This window comes from Ascaphus truei, chromosome 11, assembly GCF_040206685.1.
Source record: "Ascaphus truei isolate aAscTru1 chromosome 11, aAscTru1.hap1, whole genome shotgun sequence".
Taxonomy (NCBI): domain Eukaryota; kingdom Metazoa; phylum Chordata; class Amphibia; order Anura; family Ascaphidae; genus Ascaphus; species Ascaphus truei.
The window spans coordinates 48,463,164-48,485,334 of NC_134493.1; the positions used below are offsets into that span (position 1 = coordinate 48,463,164).

At 43.4% G+C, this 22,171-nt stretch overlaps 2 protein-coding genes across 2 annotated transcripts; both read right to left on the minus strand.

Moving 5' to 3' along the window:
- Positions 1-1,765: 1,765 nt before the first annotated feature.
- On the minus strand, positions 1,766-4,231 carry LOC142462993 (phosphoinositide-interacting protein-like). Its single transcript, XM_075565191.1, has 2 exons — positions 4,059-4,231; positions 1,766-2,305 (listed from the first exon to the last, which is right to left on the minus strand). Exons 1-2 carry the CDS (start codon positions 4,178-4,180, stop codon positions 1,930-1,932), a joined length of 498 nt encoding a protein of 165 aa, XP_075421306.1. The 5' UTR covers positions 4,181-4,231; the 3' UTR covers positions 1,766-1,929.
- Positions 4,232-12,078: 7,847 nt separating this feature from the next.
- Positions 12,079-21,189, minus strand: RSL1D1 (ribosomal L1 domain containing 1). Its single transcript, XM_075566128.1, has 9 exons — positions 21,072-21,189; positions 19,726-19,865; positions 18,562-18,700; positions 17,745-17,893; positions 16,363-16,464; positions 16,154-16,247; positions 14,909-15,034; positions 13,955-14,125; positions 12,079-12,532 (listed from the first exon to the last, which is right to left on the minus strand). Exons 1-9 carry the CDS (start codon positions 21,108-21,110, stop codon positions 12,182-12,184), a joined length of 1,311 nt encoding a protein of 436 aa, XP_075422243.1. The 5' UTR covers positions 21,111-21,189; the 3' UTR covers positions 12,079-12,181.
- Between the last annotated feature and the right edge of the window lie 982 nt (positions 21,190-22,171).

Genomic DNA, 22,171 nt, shown 5'->3' on the forward strand with positions numbered 1-22,171 from the left:
CATAAGGTTAAAGCCCCACTCATGCCCCTGCCATCTTTTTAGCCTTGGTTGCACCTATGCCTGTTTTTTTAACAAGCACAATCCGAAATGAATACAAAATAAAACATAAGTAAGCCGTGTGTAAAAAGTGACTATGTGCTGCTATTAAATCCTATTCACATCGTTGTTTCTTATTCTGTGAAATGTACACAAATATCTCTTTTAAGAACCCTCTCTTCTGAGACCTGTTGCCAACCTGCTGTCTATCCACACACTACACAGGATGAGTAAGAGGAGAGCCATCTTTTTAACTGTGATATCATGTGGGACAAAGGAGGTATCATGGTCACAAATCCCGGAATGACGGCTTCCGTGGGAGAAGCAGAACCTTGTCAATGTCCCCCTCTTTCACTTGATATGTTATACTGCACACCAGCAGGGCTGCTGACAGGGTGGGACAACAGGGACTGCTGTCCTGGGCCAGGCCAGGCAACGGACCGGCCTCCCTGCCTGGCCTGTCGACAGCTTTCCCTGGGGCCCGGAACAAGAGTTTACACTGTGCCCACTCCCCCTCCCCCCTGTGTTTACGGCCCTGCATCTGATTGGAAAATTGAATAAAATGGTTGACAATGGAACTATTTGATGGTGGTAGCTGTATAGAGTGGAGGGGTTTGTTGGACTATTAGACCCCTACAGTGAACTAAGAGACCCTTACAGAGACTAAGACCCCAAAATATAACACAATTCCCTTCTAGTTCAAGCTGCAGTAATTTTCCAAGTTGGTACACAGTATATAGCTTGACACCTGGGCATATAAGGTGTTGCATTATTTGTCAGTAAAACAGCCAGGGGTCTTTGAAGTGTGCTAGAGGGGAGAAAGCATGTATGGTTCTGCAAATACATAGGAACACTATGTTGTATTGTACACGGAAACTCTAAGGCCGCGCCCAGGGTCAGAACAAGCTCGCGAGCTGCGTAATCAAAACAATGCAACTCAATTGTAGCGTCCATACTGCACGTGAGCGCGGGTAGACGCAATGTGTGCAAAGACAAAAAACGTTTTCTTTGTCACGCGATGCCCTGGTCACGTGCCGATGAGGGCAAACCGCTCACGTGATGTCACGGACACGCCCTTGCAACTCCCTCCATCGCGCAACCCTGCAGGCCAGGAATCGCCCCAGTTAGATCTGAGCGTGACGTCATGGCGCTCGAGCGCGCAATCACCCTGGATGCGGTCTAAGGCCTCGGTCCCAGTGATCGTGGCCACGCGCGCGATGGTGTGCGTGGCGCGAACTAGAGATGGCCCTCTACGGGGCTGGCCCCATTCTGTCCGTGCTTGCGCATGGTCAAAGCGCAATGGCGCAACCACATTGTCAAAAGACAAGAAACGTGTCTTTTGGTGCGGCAGCTGAGCGATGACTACGTCAGGGCGGCTGGTCAACAAATGAGGGCGAACCAGCCGTGTGAGGTCATATCCACGCCCCCTCCCCACGTCCCCCTCCCTGAGCAACCCGACGTCCACTGATCATATCAGGAAGGGGGCGTGGTGCACGGACCTGGGCCGCAGCCTATGACAGAAGACAAGGTGCAGAAAGATTATTAGGGTGGGGGCTGGTGTGTGATGGGTGCTAGTGGTAGGCGTAAGAAAGGGAGAGGAGATTACATTGAAATGATAAAGTCGAGATAAAGTCAGAGAGGAGAGCATAATGCAGAGATAAGACTGATGTGAAAGAAGGAAGAATAACAGAGAACGTAGAGCGGAAATTAAAATGAAGCAAAAAACATATTACAGGAAGGGAAAATATTTTATTTCGCTATAAATAGTCCAGGTAAGGATGCTTTCTCTTAGACAGTAATGATGTAGCCGATCTAGGGATATGACAAGGAAAGACAAAATAATTCAGACAACCGCTACATATTAATAAGGCACCCTAAGTCCTTTGTTCTGGGTCAAGTCGCTGTGGATCTCGGTGTATCAATTGTTCTCAGTATCCCTTTATGTCTAACAGCTTCTGTGACAATAGGTACCCACACCAACCCAGTGACCAAGAACATGAGTCCAATGGAAAGGAAAACAGGTCCGAGAGCATATGGGACATCCACGTATTTAGTGAAGTAAAAGATGGTGTAAAGGATTCCAGTGAGGAAGACTATCCCTCCAAAGATGATGAGAGCGATGGGTTTGTGGTAGTACGACCATTTACTCTTCTCCTGCACCATGGCGTCTGGTGGACCTCTTCTTGATATGCTTCTCAGGGCCACTGCGCTCTCATCTTTGGTGGCGTGTTCTGCCAGAATCGGGTATATTACCAAGGACATTATACCGCTGCAGGAAGCAGCAAGAAAAATACGGTTACCATAGACACACACATGCGCAATTTTAAGATGGAACGTATGCTTCGACGTTGGCTGCGGGAGGGGTATTTATCTAAGTCTCTTGTAAACCTCGGATAATACTGATACAAAAGCAGCGCAGAAGTTATCACAGAAACCAATTCCATGGAGAATTTTTCCTGTCATACATCTGGTGGTTTTTTGTCACTTGTATTGTCACAACTTTGCAGCTGAGAGACTTTGATTAAATACAACTGGCTTTGAGTTTATTCTGGAATAGTTTGTGGTTCCGCAAGCAATAGTCTGTAACAGGGTTCTCCCACCCGTTCTCCAAAGGGGACAAATCAGAAAACATTTCGGAGGAGAAGTTCAGATACATTTAAAGACTTAAACTTATTATAGCGTTTATAACATCTGTACCATATATATATATATATTTATGATATTACCTTAACCTACAAGTATGTTTCACTGCACTTAGCTGTCTAAGCAACGAGTATGACATAGTCGGGCGCAGTTATCCCACAGTGGAAGAGCGCTGGTCTATAGCATCATTGTAACCTGTATATTGTACCTGTTCCTGAAGTGGGCGAACCTGGTTTAAATCCCAGTGACCCCCACCTTGTGACCTTGAACAAGTTACTTTTGCCACTTGAGCCGGGGGTCAAAAACTTTAGATTGTAAGCTCTTTGGATCAGGGACTGGGTTGATAGCATTATATGCACCATTCCTCATACTCTGCAGTGCTATGTAAAAACCCGCATCATTATGACATTAATAAAATAATGACCGATTACAACTGATCTAGAAACGTTGCTTCAGGCACCAACTTTACAGCTGGTGATTACCTTTGCTTCTCTTTGGAAAATAATGGGATATCCTCATTAATAAATCTAAAAGAATTATGTCAGTAAAACTAAAACTCAGATTTAGAAAAACCTCAGAGGTCCTACTTATGAAGACATATTTCCGTTAGATGAAAGTGAATATTCTCAGCCTTGTAACATATTCTATGCCCTTTGAAACCCCCGTTCCTAAAGGATCCAGCAACGTATTGGGGCGGAATGTGGATTCAGTTACTTAAATTATGTTTGATGGCTAAAGTTAAAAGCTAGAAAAAGTCAAGCACACCCATTGGAGAAATTATTTAAAAAATGCAGTATTTCAGTCGCCCATAGTGAGTGTCGCGCACGAGTGTCCTGACGCTTCGGTGTGACACGCACCTTCACCCCTGATATATAGTTACATCCCTGATGAAGATGCGTGTCGCACGGAAAGTTGGATCACTTTTCTGTGCCACTCACTATGGGTGATACAAATCCGTCATTTTTCATTAAATCTCCAATCACGTGCTTAACTTTTTTTAAAAATATTTATGATTATTATTATCTCCGTAGGCAGGGTGATTTGGTCCTGAGCACCCATGTATTCGCCCTACTTTATGATGTGATTATTGCTAGACATCCCTAGCTGGGACACTACTGCTATCTCTTAACGTTAGTGTCTACCTGTGATGTGCAATGTTACTGCCAGGGGTCTCCTATGTAAACCTCAGCGCTTAGGAGGTTAAAATAACAAGTAAAAAGAACAGCTTGGTATTTGCATCGCTTCGTACATGCAAAGCGGGTTATGCAAACATGTCATCCTATTTAACAATATAAGCAACAGTGTATGTGAAAACATATAGGAAAACATACTTGTTATGGATCCCTTCACCATTGAAGTCACATACAGTGGTAACATACCTGATTAAAAGGAGAAATCCCAAGTATTCTCGTGTATTCCCAGTAAGCTCATGGGAAGAGACGATAAGTTTGCCCAGCGCTGGAGATGGGTTACAGAGAGATGAAAGCATAGCTGTGTTCATCAAACCTCGATGAGTGCAGCGCCCAATGGGAGTGTCCGAAAGACTTAATGCTCCGTCCCTTCTGGTGAGAGATGGAGCAATTGAAAGCTACATACTGTTTATACAAAGTCTCGTTATATTACGTAATGCCCACAATTTCACTGTTTTTGTTTTTGTTTAACATTGACAGAGGTTCCAGTTACTCAGCTGGAAACGAAGAAGTGATATGAATAATAACATGATATATTGTGCTATATTGTACTGTGAGTGTTGACGTTGCTGTGCACAGAACTGTACAGGCACAGGAACTTACCTCGTGCAGATTGGTAATTCTTTCAAACACTCCCTTAAAGTGTAAACCTTAAGAAGAGATTTGCGTTGCACAACATTTTTGAATTCCTAGTAATCATGATACAATTGGTGTGCAAAGACTGAAAAAGTCCATCCGTTCCTTTAGAAGTAGGGTTGCCAGGTGTCCAGTATTCAACCGGACTGCTACAGAGAATCCTCATTATACCCCTAGTACTGCTACAGAGAATCCTCATTATACCCCTAGTACTGCTACAGAGAATCCTCATAATACCCCTAGTACTGCTACAGAGAATCCTCATAATACCCCTAGTACTGCTACAGAGAATCCTCATTATACAGTACCCCTAGTACTGCTACAGAGAATCCTCATAATACCCCTAGTACTGCTACAGAGAATCCTCATAATACCCCTAGTACTGCTACAGAGAATCCTCATTATACCCCTAGTACTGCTACAGAGAATCCTCATAATACCCCTAGTACTGCTACAGAGAATCCTCATAATACCCCTAGTACTGCTACAGAGAATCCTCATAATACCCCTAGTACTGCTACAGAGAATCCTCATTATACCCCTAGTACTGCTACAGAGAATCCTCATAATACCCCTAGTATTGCTACAGAGAATCCTCATAATACCCATAGTACTGCTACAGAGAATCCTCATAATACCCCTAGTACTGCTACAGAGAATCCTCATTATACCCCTAGTACTGCTACAGAGAATCCTCATTATACCCCTAGTACTGCTACAGAGAATCCTCATTATACCCCTTGTACTGCTACAGAGAATCCTCATAATACCCCTAGTACTGCTACAGAGAATCCTCATAATACCCCTAGTACTGCTACAGAGAATCCTCATTATACCCCTAGTACTGCTACAGAGAATCCTCATAATACCCCTAGTACTGCTACAGAGAATCCTAATTATACCCCTAGTACTGCTACAGAGAATCCTCATTATACCCCTAGTACTGCTACAGAGAATCCTCATTATACCCCTAGTACTGCTAGAGAATCCTCATAATACCCCTAGTACTGCTACAGAGAATCCTCATAATACCCCTAGTACTGCTAGAGAATCCTCATTATACCCCTAGTACTGCTACAGAGAATCCTCATTATACCCCTAGTACTGCTACAGAGAATCCTCATAATACCCCTAGTACTGCTACAGAGAATCCTCATAATACCCCTAGTACTGCTACAGAGAATCCTCATAATACCCCTAGTACTGCTACAGAGAATCCTCATTATACCCCTAGTACTGCTACAGAGAATCCTCATAATACCCCTAGTACTGCTACAGAGAATCCTCATTATACCCCTAGTACTGCTAGAGAATCCTCATAATACCCCTAGTACTGCTACAGAGAATCCTCATTATACCCCTAGTACTGCTACAGAGAATCCTCATAATACCCCTAGTACTGCTACAGAGAATCCTCATTATACCCCTAGTACTGCTACAGAGAATCCTCATTATACCCCTAGTACTGCTACAGAGAATCCTCATAATACCCCTAGTACTGCTACAGAGAATCCTCATTATACCCCTAGTACTGCTACAGAGAATCCTAATTATACCCCTAGTACTGCTACAGAGAATCCTCATAATACCCCTAGTACTGCTACAGAGAATCCTCATAATACCCCTAGTACTGCTACAGAGAATCCTCATAATACCCCTAGTACTGCTACAGAGAATCCTCATAATACCCCTAGTACTGCTAGAGAATCCTCATTATACCCCTAGTACTGCTACAGAGAATCCTCATTATACCCCTAGTACTGCTACAGAGAATCCTCATAATACCCCTAGTACTGCTACAGAGAATCCTCATTATACCCCTAGTACTGCTAGAGAATCCTCATAATACCCCTAGTACTGCTAGAGAATCCTCATTATACCCCTAGTACTGCTACAGAGAATCCTCATTATACCCCTAGTACTGCTACAGAGAATCCTCATAATACCCCTAGTACTGCTACAGAGAATCCTCATAATACCCCTAGTACTGCTACAGAGAATCCTCATAATACCCCTAGTACTGCTACAGAGAATCCTCATAATACCCCTAGTACTGCTACAGAGAATCCTCATTATACCCCTAGTACTGCTACAGAGAATCCTCATTATACCCCTAGTACTGCTACAGAGAATCCTCATTATACCCCTAGTACTGCTACAGAGAATCCTAATTATACCCCTAGTACTGCTACAGAGAATCCTCATTATACCCCTAGTACTGCTACAGAGAATCCTAATTATACCCCTAGTACTGCTACAGAGAATCCTCATAATACCCCTAGTACTGCTACAGAGAATCCTCATAATACCCCTAGTACTGCTACAGAGAATCCTCATAATACCCCTAGTACTGCTACAGAGAATCCTCATAATACCCCTAGTACTGCTACAGAGAATCCTCATAATACCCCTAGTACTGCTACAGAGAATCCTCATAATACCCCTAGTACTGCTACAGAGAATCCTCATTATACCCCTAGTACTGCTAGAGAATCCTCATTATACCCCTAGTACTGCTACAGAGAATCCTCATTATACCCCTAGTACTGCTACAGAGAATCCTCATAATACCCCTAGTACTGCTACAGAGAATCCTCATTATACCCCTAGTACTGCTACAGAGAATCCTCATAATACCCCTAGTACTGCTACAGAGAATCCTCATTATACCCCTAGTACTGCTACAGAGAATCCTAATTATACCCCTAGTACTGCTACAGAGAATCCTCATAATACCCCTAGTACTGCTACAGAGAATCCTCATAATACCCCTAGTACTGCTAGAGAATCCTCATTATACCCCTAGTACTGCTAGAGAATCCTCATTATACCCCTAGTACTGCTACAGAGAATCCTCATTATACCCCTAGTACTGCTACAGAGAATCCTCATAATACCCCTAGTACTGCTACAGAGAATCCTCATAATACCCCTAGTACTGCTAGAGAATCCTCATTATACCCCTAGTACTGCTACAGAGAATCATCATAATACCCCTAGTACTGCTACAGAGAATCCTCATAATACCCATAGTACTGCTAGAGAATCCTCATTATACCCCTAGTACTGCTACAGAGAATCCTCATTATACCCCTAGTACTGCTAGAGAATCCTCATTATACCCTCAGTACTGCTACAGAGAATCCTCATTATACCCCTAGTACTGCTACAGAGAATCCTCATCATACCCCTAGTACTGCTACAGAGAATCCTCATAATACCCATAGTACTGCTAGAGAATCCTCATAATACCCCTAGTACTGCTACAGAGAATCCTCATTATACCCCTAGTACTGCTACAGAGAATCCTCATTATACCCCTAGTACTGCTACAGAGAATCCTCATTATACCCCTAGTACTGCTACAGAGAATCCTCATTATACCCCTAGTACTGCTACAGAGAATCCTCATTATACCCCTAGTACTGCTACAGAGAATCCTCATAATACCCCTAGTACTGCTAGAGAATCCTCATTATACCCTCAGTACTGCTACAGAGAATCCTCATTATACCCCTAGTACTGCTACAGAGAATCCTCATAATACCCATAGTACTGCTAGAGAATCCTCATAATACCCCTAGTACTGCTACAGAGAATCCTCATTATACCCCTAGTACTGCTACAGAGAATCCTCATTATACCCCTAGTACTGCTACAGAGAATCCTCATTATACCCCTAGTACTGCTACAGAGAATCCTCATAATACCCCTAGTACTGCTACAGAGAATCCTAATTATACCCCTAGTACTGCTACAGAGAATCCTCATAATACCCCTAGTACTGCTACAGAGAATCCTCATAATACCCCTAGTACTGCTACAGAGAATCCTCATAATACCCCTAGTACTGCTACAGAGAATCCTCATTATACCCCTAGTACTGCTAGAGAATCCTCATAATACCCCTAGTACTGCTACAGAGAATCCCCATTTTTTCCCTATCCATATTGATTGTTCCACTCTTTGTTTACTTTCACCGCCTTGCTAACACATTGACCCATTTCCCCCTTTCCTCTCGTCCTTGGCTAGAAGCATCAACTCACCAATAAGGCTCTTTTTTTTTTTTTTATACCAACATCTTCCTTCCTAGCAGTGAAGTGGTTAATGGGCCGATAAAGTGTTTATGCTGAAAGTTTTAAACAGGCCCTGCCAGCTGCCTGCCCAGGAGGCTGGTTTTTTCGTATCGTTAATGGCCGATAAATACCCAGCACTTTTAGTTGACACAGGTTTATATTTCACCTGTCACTCCCTGAGCAATGCTCTGCTCTGCATGGCTTAGTACCAACAAGAGGAAGCCAAAACTGCTACACACATGGTAAAGAATGCGTCACGCGGCACAGCCGGCGCAGAACTGGCAAACCGAAAAGTGTGCAGCACGTTTTAGTCGGGATGAGGTTTTAACTCGTGCACTGCTGGAAAGGCTTGCACTAATACCCATGTTCATTATTTTTGCTCTATTGCCATTTTGCTCAGAGAAGATTTTTCTTTTATATAGCAAAAATAGTAGTGTACCGTACCAAGCCATAGCTATGTTCCCTCCATATAGAGATCAGTAATACAATATGATGATCCATCTTCAGTCATAAAGAGGTAGATGTTCTTAGACTGGATTTTATAAATAATAATAATAATATGTTGTTGTTCTTACATAACACTGTACATAGGATTTTGCTGGCAGTGAGCTCCTGCCCCATAGAGCTTACCCTCTAATGTTGGTTTCTGAGGCACAGGAAGATTTACCCAAGGTCACAAGGAGCCGAAACTAGGGTTCGAGCAGGGTTTTGTTGGCATTGCTGAGGGTGGGGCCAGAACCTCCTCATTTTGTCACGCAGAAAGCTGCCATGCATGGATATCTTGAATGATGAGCTGTCTGCTTAAGGTAGAGATGTGCGATTATTTTAGCGGGAGTTTGCAAAAGCAGGTAAAATTATCAGGTAGTTTTTTTTGCACTAAATGTTATGTAAAAATGGCTGAGCATTAAAAGCCAATGTGCATTGCAAACACTAACACAGAAGCAGATGCACCAGGGCGCATGGTCCTTCACATTCCGCCATTTTTGCTCAATTCTGGCAAAAATCGCAAACTCTCACGGTGATCTGGGAAAAATGTTGCACCAAAGTCTATTTTTGTGCATTCCCCCCAAAAATTTAAATTTTTGCAAAAATGCTAAATGTAAGAGAAAACTGGGAAACATTTTGCAAAGCCAATATGAAGACGTTTGCACAACTCTACTCAATGCATTGCAGATGCAATCCAAAGTCTTTAGGAGTTCGAAGCAAGTAGACCCAGCTGGATCGTCATTGCCTTGAATGTCGATGTGTTTTTGCCCCCTTCAGCAGTCATGGGAGTTAAAAGGAAAGTGCACTGCTTAATAGCACAGACAAGTTATTTACATACAGATGGGCCATTGTGGTAATCTCTTGGGCCAACATGAGTTTAGTGAATCATGTATGGGACAGCTGGGTAAATACAAGTCACACAGACCTGTCCACCCCTCAGTCGGATAAAGAGTTTGGTACAAAAGAAAGTCACGGGGTAATAATTCTCCCTATGTGGCTCCGGGCAGCTTCTCCGGTGCGATTATTTGATTGTCAACTCTACGCCACTGTGAATAGGAAAGAGCTCATCGAGAGCAGACTTTCATGACAACACCTATTGTTCCAACGCAACATTTTTGGTGACCTTGTTTACCAAGCTGTACTTCTCAGTGTATTATAACACTGGTGCACGGTCAGCCCCGGGGGGAAATATTTCTAGCGTGAGCCCATATCCCCATTATTGGAATGGTTTCAACCTCACGTATCCCTCTGTTACCAATGTGTTATTGATCTGTTTGGTCTTCCCTTGTAATTCATGCACAGGTTGTGGCAGCCACAGTGCTGGCTGGCGTACGGTAGTCAGGCCTGCACTGGTAATCTGGCCACATGATTAACAGAGGAACTCTCAAGGTTAGAAATGTACAAACCAATGGGGTCTACATCTTTTGGCATTACCACGATGGTAAGAGGCGTTTTCCGTTGCACGCTGTATTAACAATGTAATAATCACCAGCTTGTGATTTGGCATCAACAGGAATGAATACACACAATACAATGTAGCAAAATGTACGTTTTTTTTTTTCCTTTCCTAACCCTTGCCGTGCTAGGTTTAGTATGGTCTGAAATAGTGAGAATCTTATTTAATGGAATAATTTAATTTTACCAATGATTGTTTTTTATTCAAAATCAAAGATGTAATGAAGTACTATTTTTGATAGCCATAAAGACTTCAAAGTGCTCTTTAGAGAAGGGGGGGCTCAACGCCAGTCCTCAAGTCCCCCGCCAACAGAACAGGATGTCCCAGCTTCAGCACAGGTGGCTCAATCAGTCCCTGCTTCAGCACACGTGACTCAATCTTTGGCTGAGACCCTCATTGAGCCACCTGTGCAGAAGCAGGAATATCCTGAAAACCTGACCTGTTGGGGGCGGGGGGCGCTTAAGGACGGGAGTTGAGCCCCCCTTCGTTAGCTAGTGTACCAGTTAACGCTGTAAGAGTACTCACACCCCCATTATAGTGCATTGTGGTATGTTGGTGAATTACATATAAACGATCTTTTGCAGGTGCGAAAATATTGCGATCTGGTGATAAGGGAACAGATACAGCAGTCACTGGCAGCATTGCTATTAAAAACAGTGGTTGAGAGAACACGTTGTATTTAACATGGGTCTGCTACACCTGCCCCCATAATGCTGAACTAACGTACATCGCTTCCAGTATAGCAGACGAGTAGCTATTGCCTGAAGATTATTTACATGTACACGAATGGGACACGCTGTTTTTTTATACACTCGTGCGTTACTTTGAGGCAGTCCAAGCCGTTTCCCCCCCCCCTCTTTTCAAATTTAATACGGAATGGAAGCAGGGGGTTTCCAGAACTGAACCCCATTATTACAGCTCCGGGGACCCCCTGCTTCTGGAGATACTTGCCTCTGTAGTGGGTGCCGGTAGCCATTTATCAACATTTCAAAGCTGTCCGACGCGACTTCCTATTGGCCCATGTGACGACGAAGCGGAAAACTGCAAGACAGATTGGGGGCATTCCCTTCGGAGGTATGGTATCTCACGAGGCAGGGGGTCCCCCGGAGCTGAAATGTAACGGGGTTCAGGCCTGGCAGCTGGGAGGGGACCGTTCGGCATTGGGACTCGACAAGCAGTTGCGACTTCCTGGATGTGCCTGGGCCCTTCCTCTGCTGGGGAAACACCATTGAGCAAGTGCCTCCTATTTACTTGGGATCCTGGGTTCCGTGTCCTGGGCCCCCACACAATACAGTATACCACCATGGAGCTTGAATACATGATGCAGCCCCCACCATTGCATTACTATACTTTAATTAGGATCCTAGAGGCTCTTCCTACCATTTACATGGCCTGGCTGGACATCTCGCCCACACAGATCTGCATGTGTAATTCTCAGCATGTTTCTTATGAACATGGAACGTTTGATTTAGTATATTACGTGTTGAACAATTACCAGGCTGATTAATAATAATACATTAAAATAAAATTAAAAAAAAGTAACTAAACTCATGTCTTGTTGATTATGAAAACAGCTGTAAAACTCTTTAATTGTTGACATGGGTTTGGGAAAAAAACACATGAACAATTAGCATTATCGCGGGGTGAATAACATAGAATTAGGCAGATGGCGGCATTTTCATTTTCTTCTTCGGTTTTGGCGTTGGAGGAGCGGGTTTGGGCGATTTCGTGAGTTTTACAGCTGAATTTGCTGCTGCCTTTTTGGGTGTCTTTTTAAGAATACCGCCCTTGGGCAACGAGTCCTGCCCCCGTCTGCCTCCCTTTGGCGATTTAGCAATGGCGTCTCTTTTCTGCTTGATTGGAGTCTCTGGCTCTTTCTTAACTGAATCGTTAACTTTCCGTTTCTGTCTGGCGGACGCCGGCGGCATCTTTTTCTCACTCCCTGCCGCCCCCGTCTCTCTTCCTCCTGCTTTAGCTTTTTTCACCGGGGTTTTGGTCAAGGCGAGTTTCTGGAAAATAGAAAAAAAAAAAAAAAAAAAAAAAAAGGTATTAGAAGTTTTAGACTGCGCTTATAGTGCCGGCGACAGCGACGCCGCATCAAAACAAACACTGTTTCGCCGTCGCTTATAGCGGACGCGACGGCGCTACCAAAATTCTGCACATGTGACTGGCTAGAAGCCAATCAGGGAGCTTCTCCGCCCGCCTACCTTCCCCCCTTGCTGACGTTACTGGCCTTACACAGCCAGCGACGTCTCCAGAATCTGAAATACAACTTTCGCAATGGTGTCATCGGTCGCGTCGCCTGCAGAAGCGCACTTTCTGCTGGTTGGAAACATCTGAAGCAACCAGAAGTGGCGAGTTGCACAGATTGTGTTTTTTTATTTTTTTATTTGGACACCCGGGTCCCCAAGCGATTAAGTGCTTTGTTCTCCGGTGAACACTACGAGACCACTGGGCGCGCGCCAACAAAACAGGTGACGCTGCGACTTTCTATTGCTAACCGCGGCGGCCATGTTTGTGATTGTTTTAACAGGAAGAGGGTGGAGGACACCCCAGTTCAGGTGGTTACATAAAAACACACATTTGTTCTTTTTTTGCGGCTTTAAGCTACCGAAAAACTCCATTATTCTTACATAAAACGGTCTTCGCTATATCTACAGTGCAAGTAGCGCCCTCTGGGGGAGAAATAAAATAAGAGGGGAAATAAACAGTTCTAATTACCACGAAAACAGATCAGTAGCAACGACTATTTGTTTGTTTTGTTTTTTAGGAAAAAGAACAGACCGCTGTACTTAAAATCATTTTTCAACTGAGTTTGGAAACATGAAAGCGGAAGTTTGAGAAGGATTGTACACCCAAACTCAAGTTTACTTAAAAAATAAAAAAAAATAAAACCCCATCTCTTTTAAAACTTTGTCATCTTCGCGATCACTTCATTAAAAACCGAAGCACCATGTCAAGGGATCAGAAGGGTGAGTTTGTTAAATGTGCTTCACTACCGTGTGAGTCGGTTATCGAACGCCGATCAGGCGTTAATTAACATTGACTTTATCATCAACCGTTAACACCAAAACCGGGTGTAACTGCCCCTCCATCTGCCCCATAGTGCAATAAAAATAGAATTGTGCACCAGCTTCCGAGGCGACTCCTTTTCCTGATATTCTAGGAGGTCCTTACGAAGAGTTAACCTGCGCTATGTGGTTAAGTGGATATTGTCTGCAGCACAGGGACAAAAACAGAATGGGGTCATTTTTCCAGCCTACGCATTGTTGGCTCCCTGTTCCATACAAAGGCCATAACACATTATAAAGGGCAGTCATACTTACCAAGTACTACAGTCTACCAAATTCAATGACACATTGTCAAGTGAAATGTATCCTCCCCCCCCCCCCAACTAATGTATTAATAAGCGTAGATGGGGAGACACTTACCGCCTTCCCTTTCTTGGCAGTGTTGGTGTCATGGATGGGTACCAGTTGTGGAACCTCTTCCCCTGTGGGGGGCGTTTCTTCCTCCGCAGGAGCGGAACCATCGGATGTCACCCCGGAGTCCTTCTTGGGGGACTTCCTCTTGGCAGACTTCTGCCCCTTCTCTTGTCTTTGCTTCATTGTGCAGAAGAAAAATATGCTTGTTTTTTTTTTTTCTACATTGGAAAGATGACTTGGCATTTCCCAACATTACAAACAATTGCAGGCACCTTGCTAAAGTATTCAACATTATAAAATCATCATTATGGGGTTTTGAAAACGGCTGTAGTTTTATATATTTGGGACCGTATCCCGTTTCTAGATTTTTATTCTAGATAACAAGTACTGGAAGCCCCAAGCCTCTGTTCCTTGCCATTTCACTGAGGTAGGAGGAACTTTGTGGGCTTCCCAACAGACAATGGAATAATTAACTACTTCCATTTCTCAAGTATAGTAGAAATAATGCTCAAAAACAGTCACCATTTCACAGCAGTAACATGTGTTCCTAAATGCAGAATAAGAGAAAACACCGTTTTGAATTTTGATTTTGGTTGTTTTGGCATGTACAGGATCGTTCATCACCGAATCATTATTCTTTGTCTAGAACAGGGGTGGCCAAACTTGGTCCTCAAGAGCCAACATGCCCCTGCTTCAGCACAGGTGGCTCAATCAGTACTCAGTTAATGATTGAGACTCCAGTGCTGAAGCAGGGATATCCTTAAAACCTGACCTGTTGGTGGCCCTTGAGGACTGGAGGCGGCCGTCCCTGGAATAGAAGACCAGATGAAGATTCAAGTGTAGAATCACAAGAGCTTTAAGGCTCCACTGCATTGGACATTGTAAATTCCACCCCCAATGCATGAAATACCAAGTTGTGAAGTCGATCACCCAACGAAGAGAAATCTTGTAATCACTCACTTGATTCGGTTTTTGATTTTCATTCGCGTCTTCAAGCTCATTCAGATTGGTAAGAGCGGAGTTGAATATCGGCAGGGCCACCGAGGACTGCGTTTTCAGATGCAGGAGCTTAACATTCTTCCATTTCTGTGCAAAGAACAAAACACTTAAGTGCAACTAAAACTACAGCCAAGAAAAAGTAAGCAACGGGCCGGATCATCCAAGTTAATTGAAATAAGTCCGTTGTGTATTATTACACAGACCTTACAGCACTCCCTCTCTTGAAAAAGGCAGACATATTGGGTGCCCAGGGAAGCAAGATATTTGCCGACCGGTCACGGGAGAACGGATCGATTGGCAGCTGAAATAATTTCATTGTCTTAAAAAAAAAAAAAAAAAAGGGGTATATAACGGCTGCATTTATGAAAATAAAAGAAACGCCGAGAAGGAACACCCCCTTTAAACTACTTAATTGCCGTAAGGCAGGAGTGCGCAAACTTTGTAAGTCGAAACTCTCCCGCGTCATGTGATGTCACAACGTCTCGTTGTCATGGCAACGTTGCCATCAGAAGATGCAGGCGGAGAAGGTAAGAGGCAATTACAGAGGGCAATCAACTTAAATGAGGGGGGAGAGCGGGGCTCGGTTCGGCGTCCCCCTTGCTGTAAGGCAGATGCAGATGCCTCTGGCAGGTAACAACATCAAGTTAAATGTTTATGATCTTTTAAAGGTGGCTTCATCCTCTATATGACATTCATTCATTCCACACAGAACAAGCAGCATACAGTTACGTAGCAGTGGGACTTTAGAACTTTACCGGCAGTGTCCTCCATTGAAAACGGCGAGGATAGAAGTGACGGAAGGTTGTGAGGGTCTGGTTTTAAGATCTCACTACTGTATGAAATGTGCTGAAGGATCAATGCTTCCGGTGTCAAAAAATGACACCAAGATTGCTTTCTGCTGTCTAGCATTTCAAGCAATTTTCTTGCTACAATTATCAACTGTGTGTCCTGCCTTTAAAAAGGCCACACAAATGGATTTGGGCGATTCCCTCACAACTTGTATCCCTACAAAATCGGCAAACAAGACAATGTTAAGCCATAGCTGGTCACTAAACAACTGATGGCCCGAGGTGGCCCGTTCATACCCAGAATCCTTTATGTTGTTGCTGCCTACAGAAGTCTGCAAAATATTAAAAAGTAGTGTATGACGTGAGGCTTTGAAAGATTTTACATTAAAATGGGTAAGAAGTAGGCGTGAACACGTACCATCGGCAACTTCTCTGCAATCACTCCGGCAACGGCAATGGTGTTTTCAACAATGTCGTCTACCTTCATTCCTGTGTGGCCAACGCGGATGGCACTGCAAGGTTAACGCAAAACACGCTTGGTTCGGTGACACTGAACTCAACCAGCTCCTCAAAAAACATACTGGTCACTAATTTATCACTGCACCCAAAACCTGGTGCGACACTTACTAGCAGCATCCTTTGTTCGTTATTTTAAGTTTAGTTCCTTGGATAAACCGGTTGAGTTCGGCAGCCAGGTACTTGGTTTTCAAGTTCACCGACGCAGGTTCCCTGGGAACAGACATTTGTTAGGGTAGTTGAACAAGAGTTGGGTTTACGATACGCTGCTGCTGAGACACTGGTCCAATTTATATTGTAGATTGGTGTATTGATGATCTAGTTCTGGCCCACAACACAATTAGAAAATAAGGGGTAAAGAGGGAAGAGGAAGGAGACTCTCGCTTCAGCTCAATAAACAATATGAAATGGTAACAAAGGTGCAAAAGGGGATAGAGAATGATTAGGAAATTGGAAAAAAGCACACCCTCTTGAAAGCACTCATTGTAAAGTGTGATATGATGAAAAATTTAAAAATAAGACTATTAATATTTAAATTAAGATAAATAAATGTATATAACTAAAGCTACCTAAATTATACAAAAGTGAATATATCACTATGGTGACTAAACATATAAAACAGACCAAAGTGCTAAATACATAAACTGAAACAGAGGAGAAATCCTTAATATTAAACTACTTTAGTAATGAAATACCTCAATAGGTCACAATTGATAATGGATAACCCCTAGGTACAGCACTAGAAATAATTTAAAAACCTGTGTATTCTGAACAGGTAGCGTGAGACTGACCACGTTGATATTTACTAATAAATTACGTATACTTGTTCCTACATATATTCACTTTTGTATAATTTAGGTAGCTTTACTTATATACATTTATTTATCTTAATTTAAATATTAATAAAGTCTTATTTTTAAATTTTTCATCATGTCACACTTTACAATGAGTGCTTTCAAGAGGGTGTGCTTTTTTCCAATTCCACAACACAATTACTCAGAAATGGCTCAAATAAAGTTACAAGTTTAAGAATTTTTATATATATTTTTTGTCCCGCTCTGGGACCTCTCAAGATACAACAGTAGCATACTAAATCCCTTATAAAGGCTAACCCCACTGTATCGTGCTTTGTTCTCTTTGGTGCAATAACTGTGACATCCTGAATTATCACGAGATATTTTCAGGGTGTACAAAGTCCCGGTCTCCCCCAGTAAACATACATATACTCATCAATAAAATATATAAAAATACAACTGTTTCTTTGATCGGCTTTCTTTGCGTTCCCACCACACCAACCATTGCAGTGACAGACTTAATGGAAGGATTTTCTCAGACAAGTTGATGCCTAAAAGATATATAGTTGGAAGTCCTCCCTTGTGGATTCTGCTTTAAATCTTCTGTTAAGGGAACATTTCATGTTGTATAACCCAAGTGTAGCAGACATACTTTAGTGACCACGAGACAAGGCTGGCCGGGTAGTAACGTCCGCTCACCTCTTTGCCCTGTAGAAGTGCTTCCCCAAGAGGGACGGCAGAAATCGGCGAATTCTATCGTCAGAAAGGAACAGGTCAAAACTACTCAGCAGGCGACGCTTTGCTTCAAACGGCTTGTATTCCTTTTTCAGCGTTTTCAGTGGAATGATCTTTTTAAAAAAAAAACAAAAAAAAACACAGCAGTCTTCCAATTAATGATCACTCTCAGCTCCGTCCGCACACACAGACAGACAGACACTTTCAGCTACAGAGCAAGGAATCGCCACGTCTTTAAGACCAGGAGTGCTGGCTGGGTCAGCGACTGAACACACTACTGTCCGCTCTGGTATAGACGCTATAAGAGAATCCCTTCCCGACCCCTCTAATAATGAGGTAAAAAAAACAAAAAACCCCAAATAGCTAATAACTTTGGGATGAAAAACGTCACCATTGATTATTTGTGGCATGTCTCGGAAAAAAATTATAATAAAGCCGTACTTTTGCTCTTGGATTTTCAATCAATTATTGGTCATTTGAATCGTCTTTGTAATTGGGGACACAGAGCAGATTCAACATTTTCCGTCCCTTACCATGTCTGTGTCAGCCGACTACATGTAGCGTTCTTATTTAGCAGCAGTTCTACTGAATGAGGACAATGTAACAAGCATGTTTCCTCCCTAATGTGGGCAGACGGAAGAACACCAGTTGCGATGGTACGCGCCATGCCGTAACTAAGAGGTGGACTACGTTGGAAGTTCCTGACTGGCATATTTACAGAGAAGTGCAGAAACATCCATCAAACCCCATCTCTTTCAGGAGTTGTTCCATCTCTTCTTACCTGGCTGATGTGTGCGACTCCGTGCTGACTGAGGAGTTTCTTGTAGAACTTCTCAGTCTGTTCTGAAGTCATGTTTGGTTCATCTTTAGTGAACAGACAAACTTCACAGGATTCTGGCCGAATGCCATGAGGAAGTGGGCTGTGGGAATAAGACATGAGCAGTTTTTCATAGCACCAATAAACATTTTAACAGTCTTCCGAGGCAGCCTTTTATTTTCAAATCCCATACAAATAGGATACTGCCCATTCAAAATTGACCTAATAATGGATACAAAACTATAAACCGAATAATAATTTTGCACATCCGACCTTTTCGCATAATAAACCCTTGTTTAGCACAGAATAAGAAAGGCCATTCAATCCTAAACTATACAGGGACACTATTCTCCAGCCATAGCTGGGCCGAAGTGCAACATTTGATGGTTCCTCACACTGGAATACAAAAAAAAATATCTGTATGCGAGATATGAATAAACACTGGCGATTTAAAGAACATTTATCAGAACGTACAGATTAAAAAAAGGAATTGTTACAAAAGGAAAACTTGTAACAAGTTAGGCCTGGGACCCGCTGCGCCCGGCGGCGCGGGCGGCCGCACGAGCATTCCCCACCAGCAGGGGAATCCTCCCGAGCCGGTCCCAGTCCCCCCTAGGGGATTCAAGAGAATTGTAATCCCAAGCGTCGACGCGTCACGTGGTGTGGCTGTGAGCCAATGAGGAGGGGAGGCTTCGGGAGGAGGGGAGGCTTCGGGGAGCGGGGAGGAGAGTGTGGAGGGAAAGCAGCGTGAGTGCCTGTCTGTGTGTGTGTGTGTCTGAGTGCCTATCTGTGTGTGTGCCTGAGTGCGTGAATGCCTGCCTCTGTGTGTGTGTGCGCATGAGTGCCTGTCTGTGTGTGCCTGAGTGTCAGCGTGTGAGTAGGGCAGCCCGCAGCAGCTCCCTCCTGCAGCCCGGGAGCCCGTGGAGGGGGGGGGGGGGGGGGGGGTTAGCGGGTCCCTCCGCTTAAACCACGCCCCTCCCTCCCACTCCAGCCCCGGCTCCCTACAGACCGCATATCGCGGTCTGTGTCTGTCAGCGCCCCGCCTGTCTGCAGTGCGGGCGCGCTGACTGAGGGAGCGGGGCCTTAGCCTTAGTAGCATTGCTAATAAGCAGCACACAGAAGACTTACATTTTGATGGTTTGATCACGCTTGGGAATTCTCCATACTGTTAACATCAAAGACAGGCGGTCATGTTCATTTAGAAGTAATGAATTTGCCCCTGCTTTAGTTTTCTGATACGCAAGAAGTGCCTGGATTGCTTTCTTGACCTGCGAGAAGGAGCAGAACAGTGGTAATAGGACCGGGGCAGAAGTCTGAAGTGGGTGAACTTGGTCTAAATCCCTCTCCTCCTCCCGATCTATGATTTAGGCACCACAATTAGATTATTAGCTCCACGAAGAAGACTTCAGCCAGGGAAATATCTGCATATGCTGACAATATATAGGCCATGTAGCATGCATACAAATATATACTGCTTAGAAGTTAGAACCTATGCATCTTGGTTGAATAAACAAGCATCCACTGTTGTAATGTATATCTGTATAACAAATTATTTGGGGATCTTTCAGCACCTCTAATTAAACTTTAACAAAGCATATGGGTAGCTCCGTGGCTGACACTATACACCTCACACATAGACCTTGATCCCTTGCAGACACACTTACCAGAACACCTTCCTATTGTCTATGTACAGTGCTTCCTACACACTACTTAGATTGTAAGCTCTTCGGGGCAGGGGCTCCTTTTCCTAATGTTACTTTTATGTCTCAATCGCTTATTCCCATTGTGAGTTATATTATGTCATGTGTACTACTGCTGTGAAGCGCTACGTACAGAAATGGCACAATATAAAAGATATATACATACACACCATAAACATCTAGGTCCAATGGCCCAAGCTGGACTTTACACTTTGTCAAACATCAATGAACCCCTTTGCTACCCAATGGGCAGAAAGGGGATTACATTTTAATGGAACATTCAGTGTCCCAAAATGAATAGCAAACACTCAGGTTTGAATGCATGTATGTAATAATGTTAAGTGAATATATACTTTTTGTTTTTACTTGGTAATTCTTTATATAGATACGATGGTGACATTTTAATGCGATTTACAGCGCACTACCTTTAATATCTTAAATGACACACATACTACTACTACTAATAATAATAAAGTGTTCAAATAGCAGGTAACAAACATTAGGTCCAACACTTGGCATTTTGTAAATTAATGGGGTTTTATGTACAAGATCAGACTTTCGTGGAGTTTATTCTTTGAAGGGTCAGTTCTTAAACCCAGAGCACAGGCTGAGAGACCAGGTACTACTGAAAGTAATGAGAAAAGATCCGGTTTACCCCAGCCTGTTCATTAGATCAGGCACACGCTGCTTATCCCTATCACCGCCCGGCTGTTGTATCTGGGAGAGACCTCCTATTAGCTGCTATCGCAATAAAACACTGCTTTTTTTTTTTACCTGCTCACTGTCCACCTCTTGCCGCCTGGTCTCCGCCATGTTGGATCCACCACGTGTAGCCGTGCAGCGCGCATGCGCACCGCGGTTCTCAACAAACAAGGGAAAACTTTATTAATGCACTGTCGTGGACAAACGGTGGGAAGGTGACGTAGGCAAGGCTTCTTCTGGCCCTAGGAACACCATGTGGTTTATTAATGCAGAAGCAGGGACCGGAAGTACTGGAGCAACGCACCTAAAAAGTGACAGTGTAATGTGGCCCACTGAGACATCTAATTGTTAGGATACTCCATGAACATCTAGAAGTTTATCAACGGAGCAAAATAATGAGACTGGTCCTACTTAACCAGGTATCAAAGTGCTATGAGCCAAATGAGGGTAATTATCAATTAACTTTGGTTAAACAGTGTGATTATTTATACAAATATTTTACATAGAAAAAGTATGCTGGGAGTTACATCTCATTTTCAAATATGTCATGGGTACAAAATAATAAGTAGACATTATGATACCACAACGCACTGGGAGTGCAATACTTGTATGTATATCTTTATTTATTATAGAGGGAGGAGTGGCAGGGGAGCCTGGTTCAATTCCCAGTGTCGGCTCCATGTGACCTTGGGCAAGTCACTTTATCTCCCTATGCCTCAGGCACCAAAAACATAGATTGTAAGCTCCGCGGGCAGGGGCCTGTGCCTGCAAAATGTCTCTGTAAAACGCTATGTAAAACTAGCAGCGCTATACAAGAACATTCTATTATTGTAGCACCATTAATGTACATAGCGCTTCACAGCAGTAATAAACGTGATATCATATAAATAAGAAATAGTACATCATGGGAAGCGCTTTATTCATAAAAGTAACATTAGGAAAAGGCGTCCCTGCCCCAAAGAGCTTACAATCTAATTGGAAAGTAGGAAGGTGTCCTGGTGTGTGTGTGCAAGGGGCCATATATGAGATGTTAACTATCAGCCATGGAGCTACTCATGTGCTTCGATAAGGACGTGCGTTTTAAGATGGGTCGTACAGGTGGATAGAGAGGGTGCTGGTTGGATATTGAGTGGAAGGGCATTCCAGAGGTGTGGGGCAGTCAGTGAGAGGTT

Bases quoted from the DNA above. Each gene is read 5' to 3' on its own strand.
- RSL1D1 (XM_075566128.1), bottom strand. From the start codon at position 21,110: ATGGCGGAGACCAGGCGGCAAGAGGTGGACAGTGAGCAG. The intron at 19,866-21,071 runs GTAAAAAAAAAA...TCCTTCTCGCAG, and splicing joins AAGAGGTGGACAGTGAGCAG to GTCAAGAAAGCAATCCAGGC. The intron at 12,533-13,954 runs GTAAGTGTCTCC...TCTATTTTCCAG, and splicing joins CTGCCAAGAAAGGGAAGGCG to AAACTCGCCTTGACCAAAAC.
- LOC142462993 (XM_075565191.1), bottom strand. From the start codon at position 4,180: ATGAACACAGCTATGCTTTCATCTCTCTGTAACCCATCTCCAGCGCTG. The intron at 2,306-4,058 runs GTATGTTACCAC...TGCTTCCTGCAG, and splicing joins GGATTTCTCCTTTTAATCAG to CGGTATAATGTCCTTGGTAA.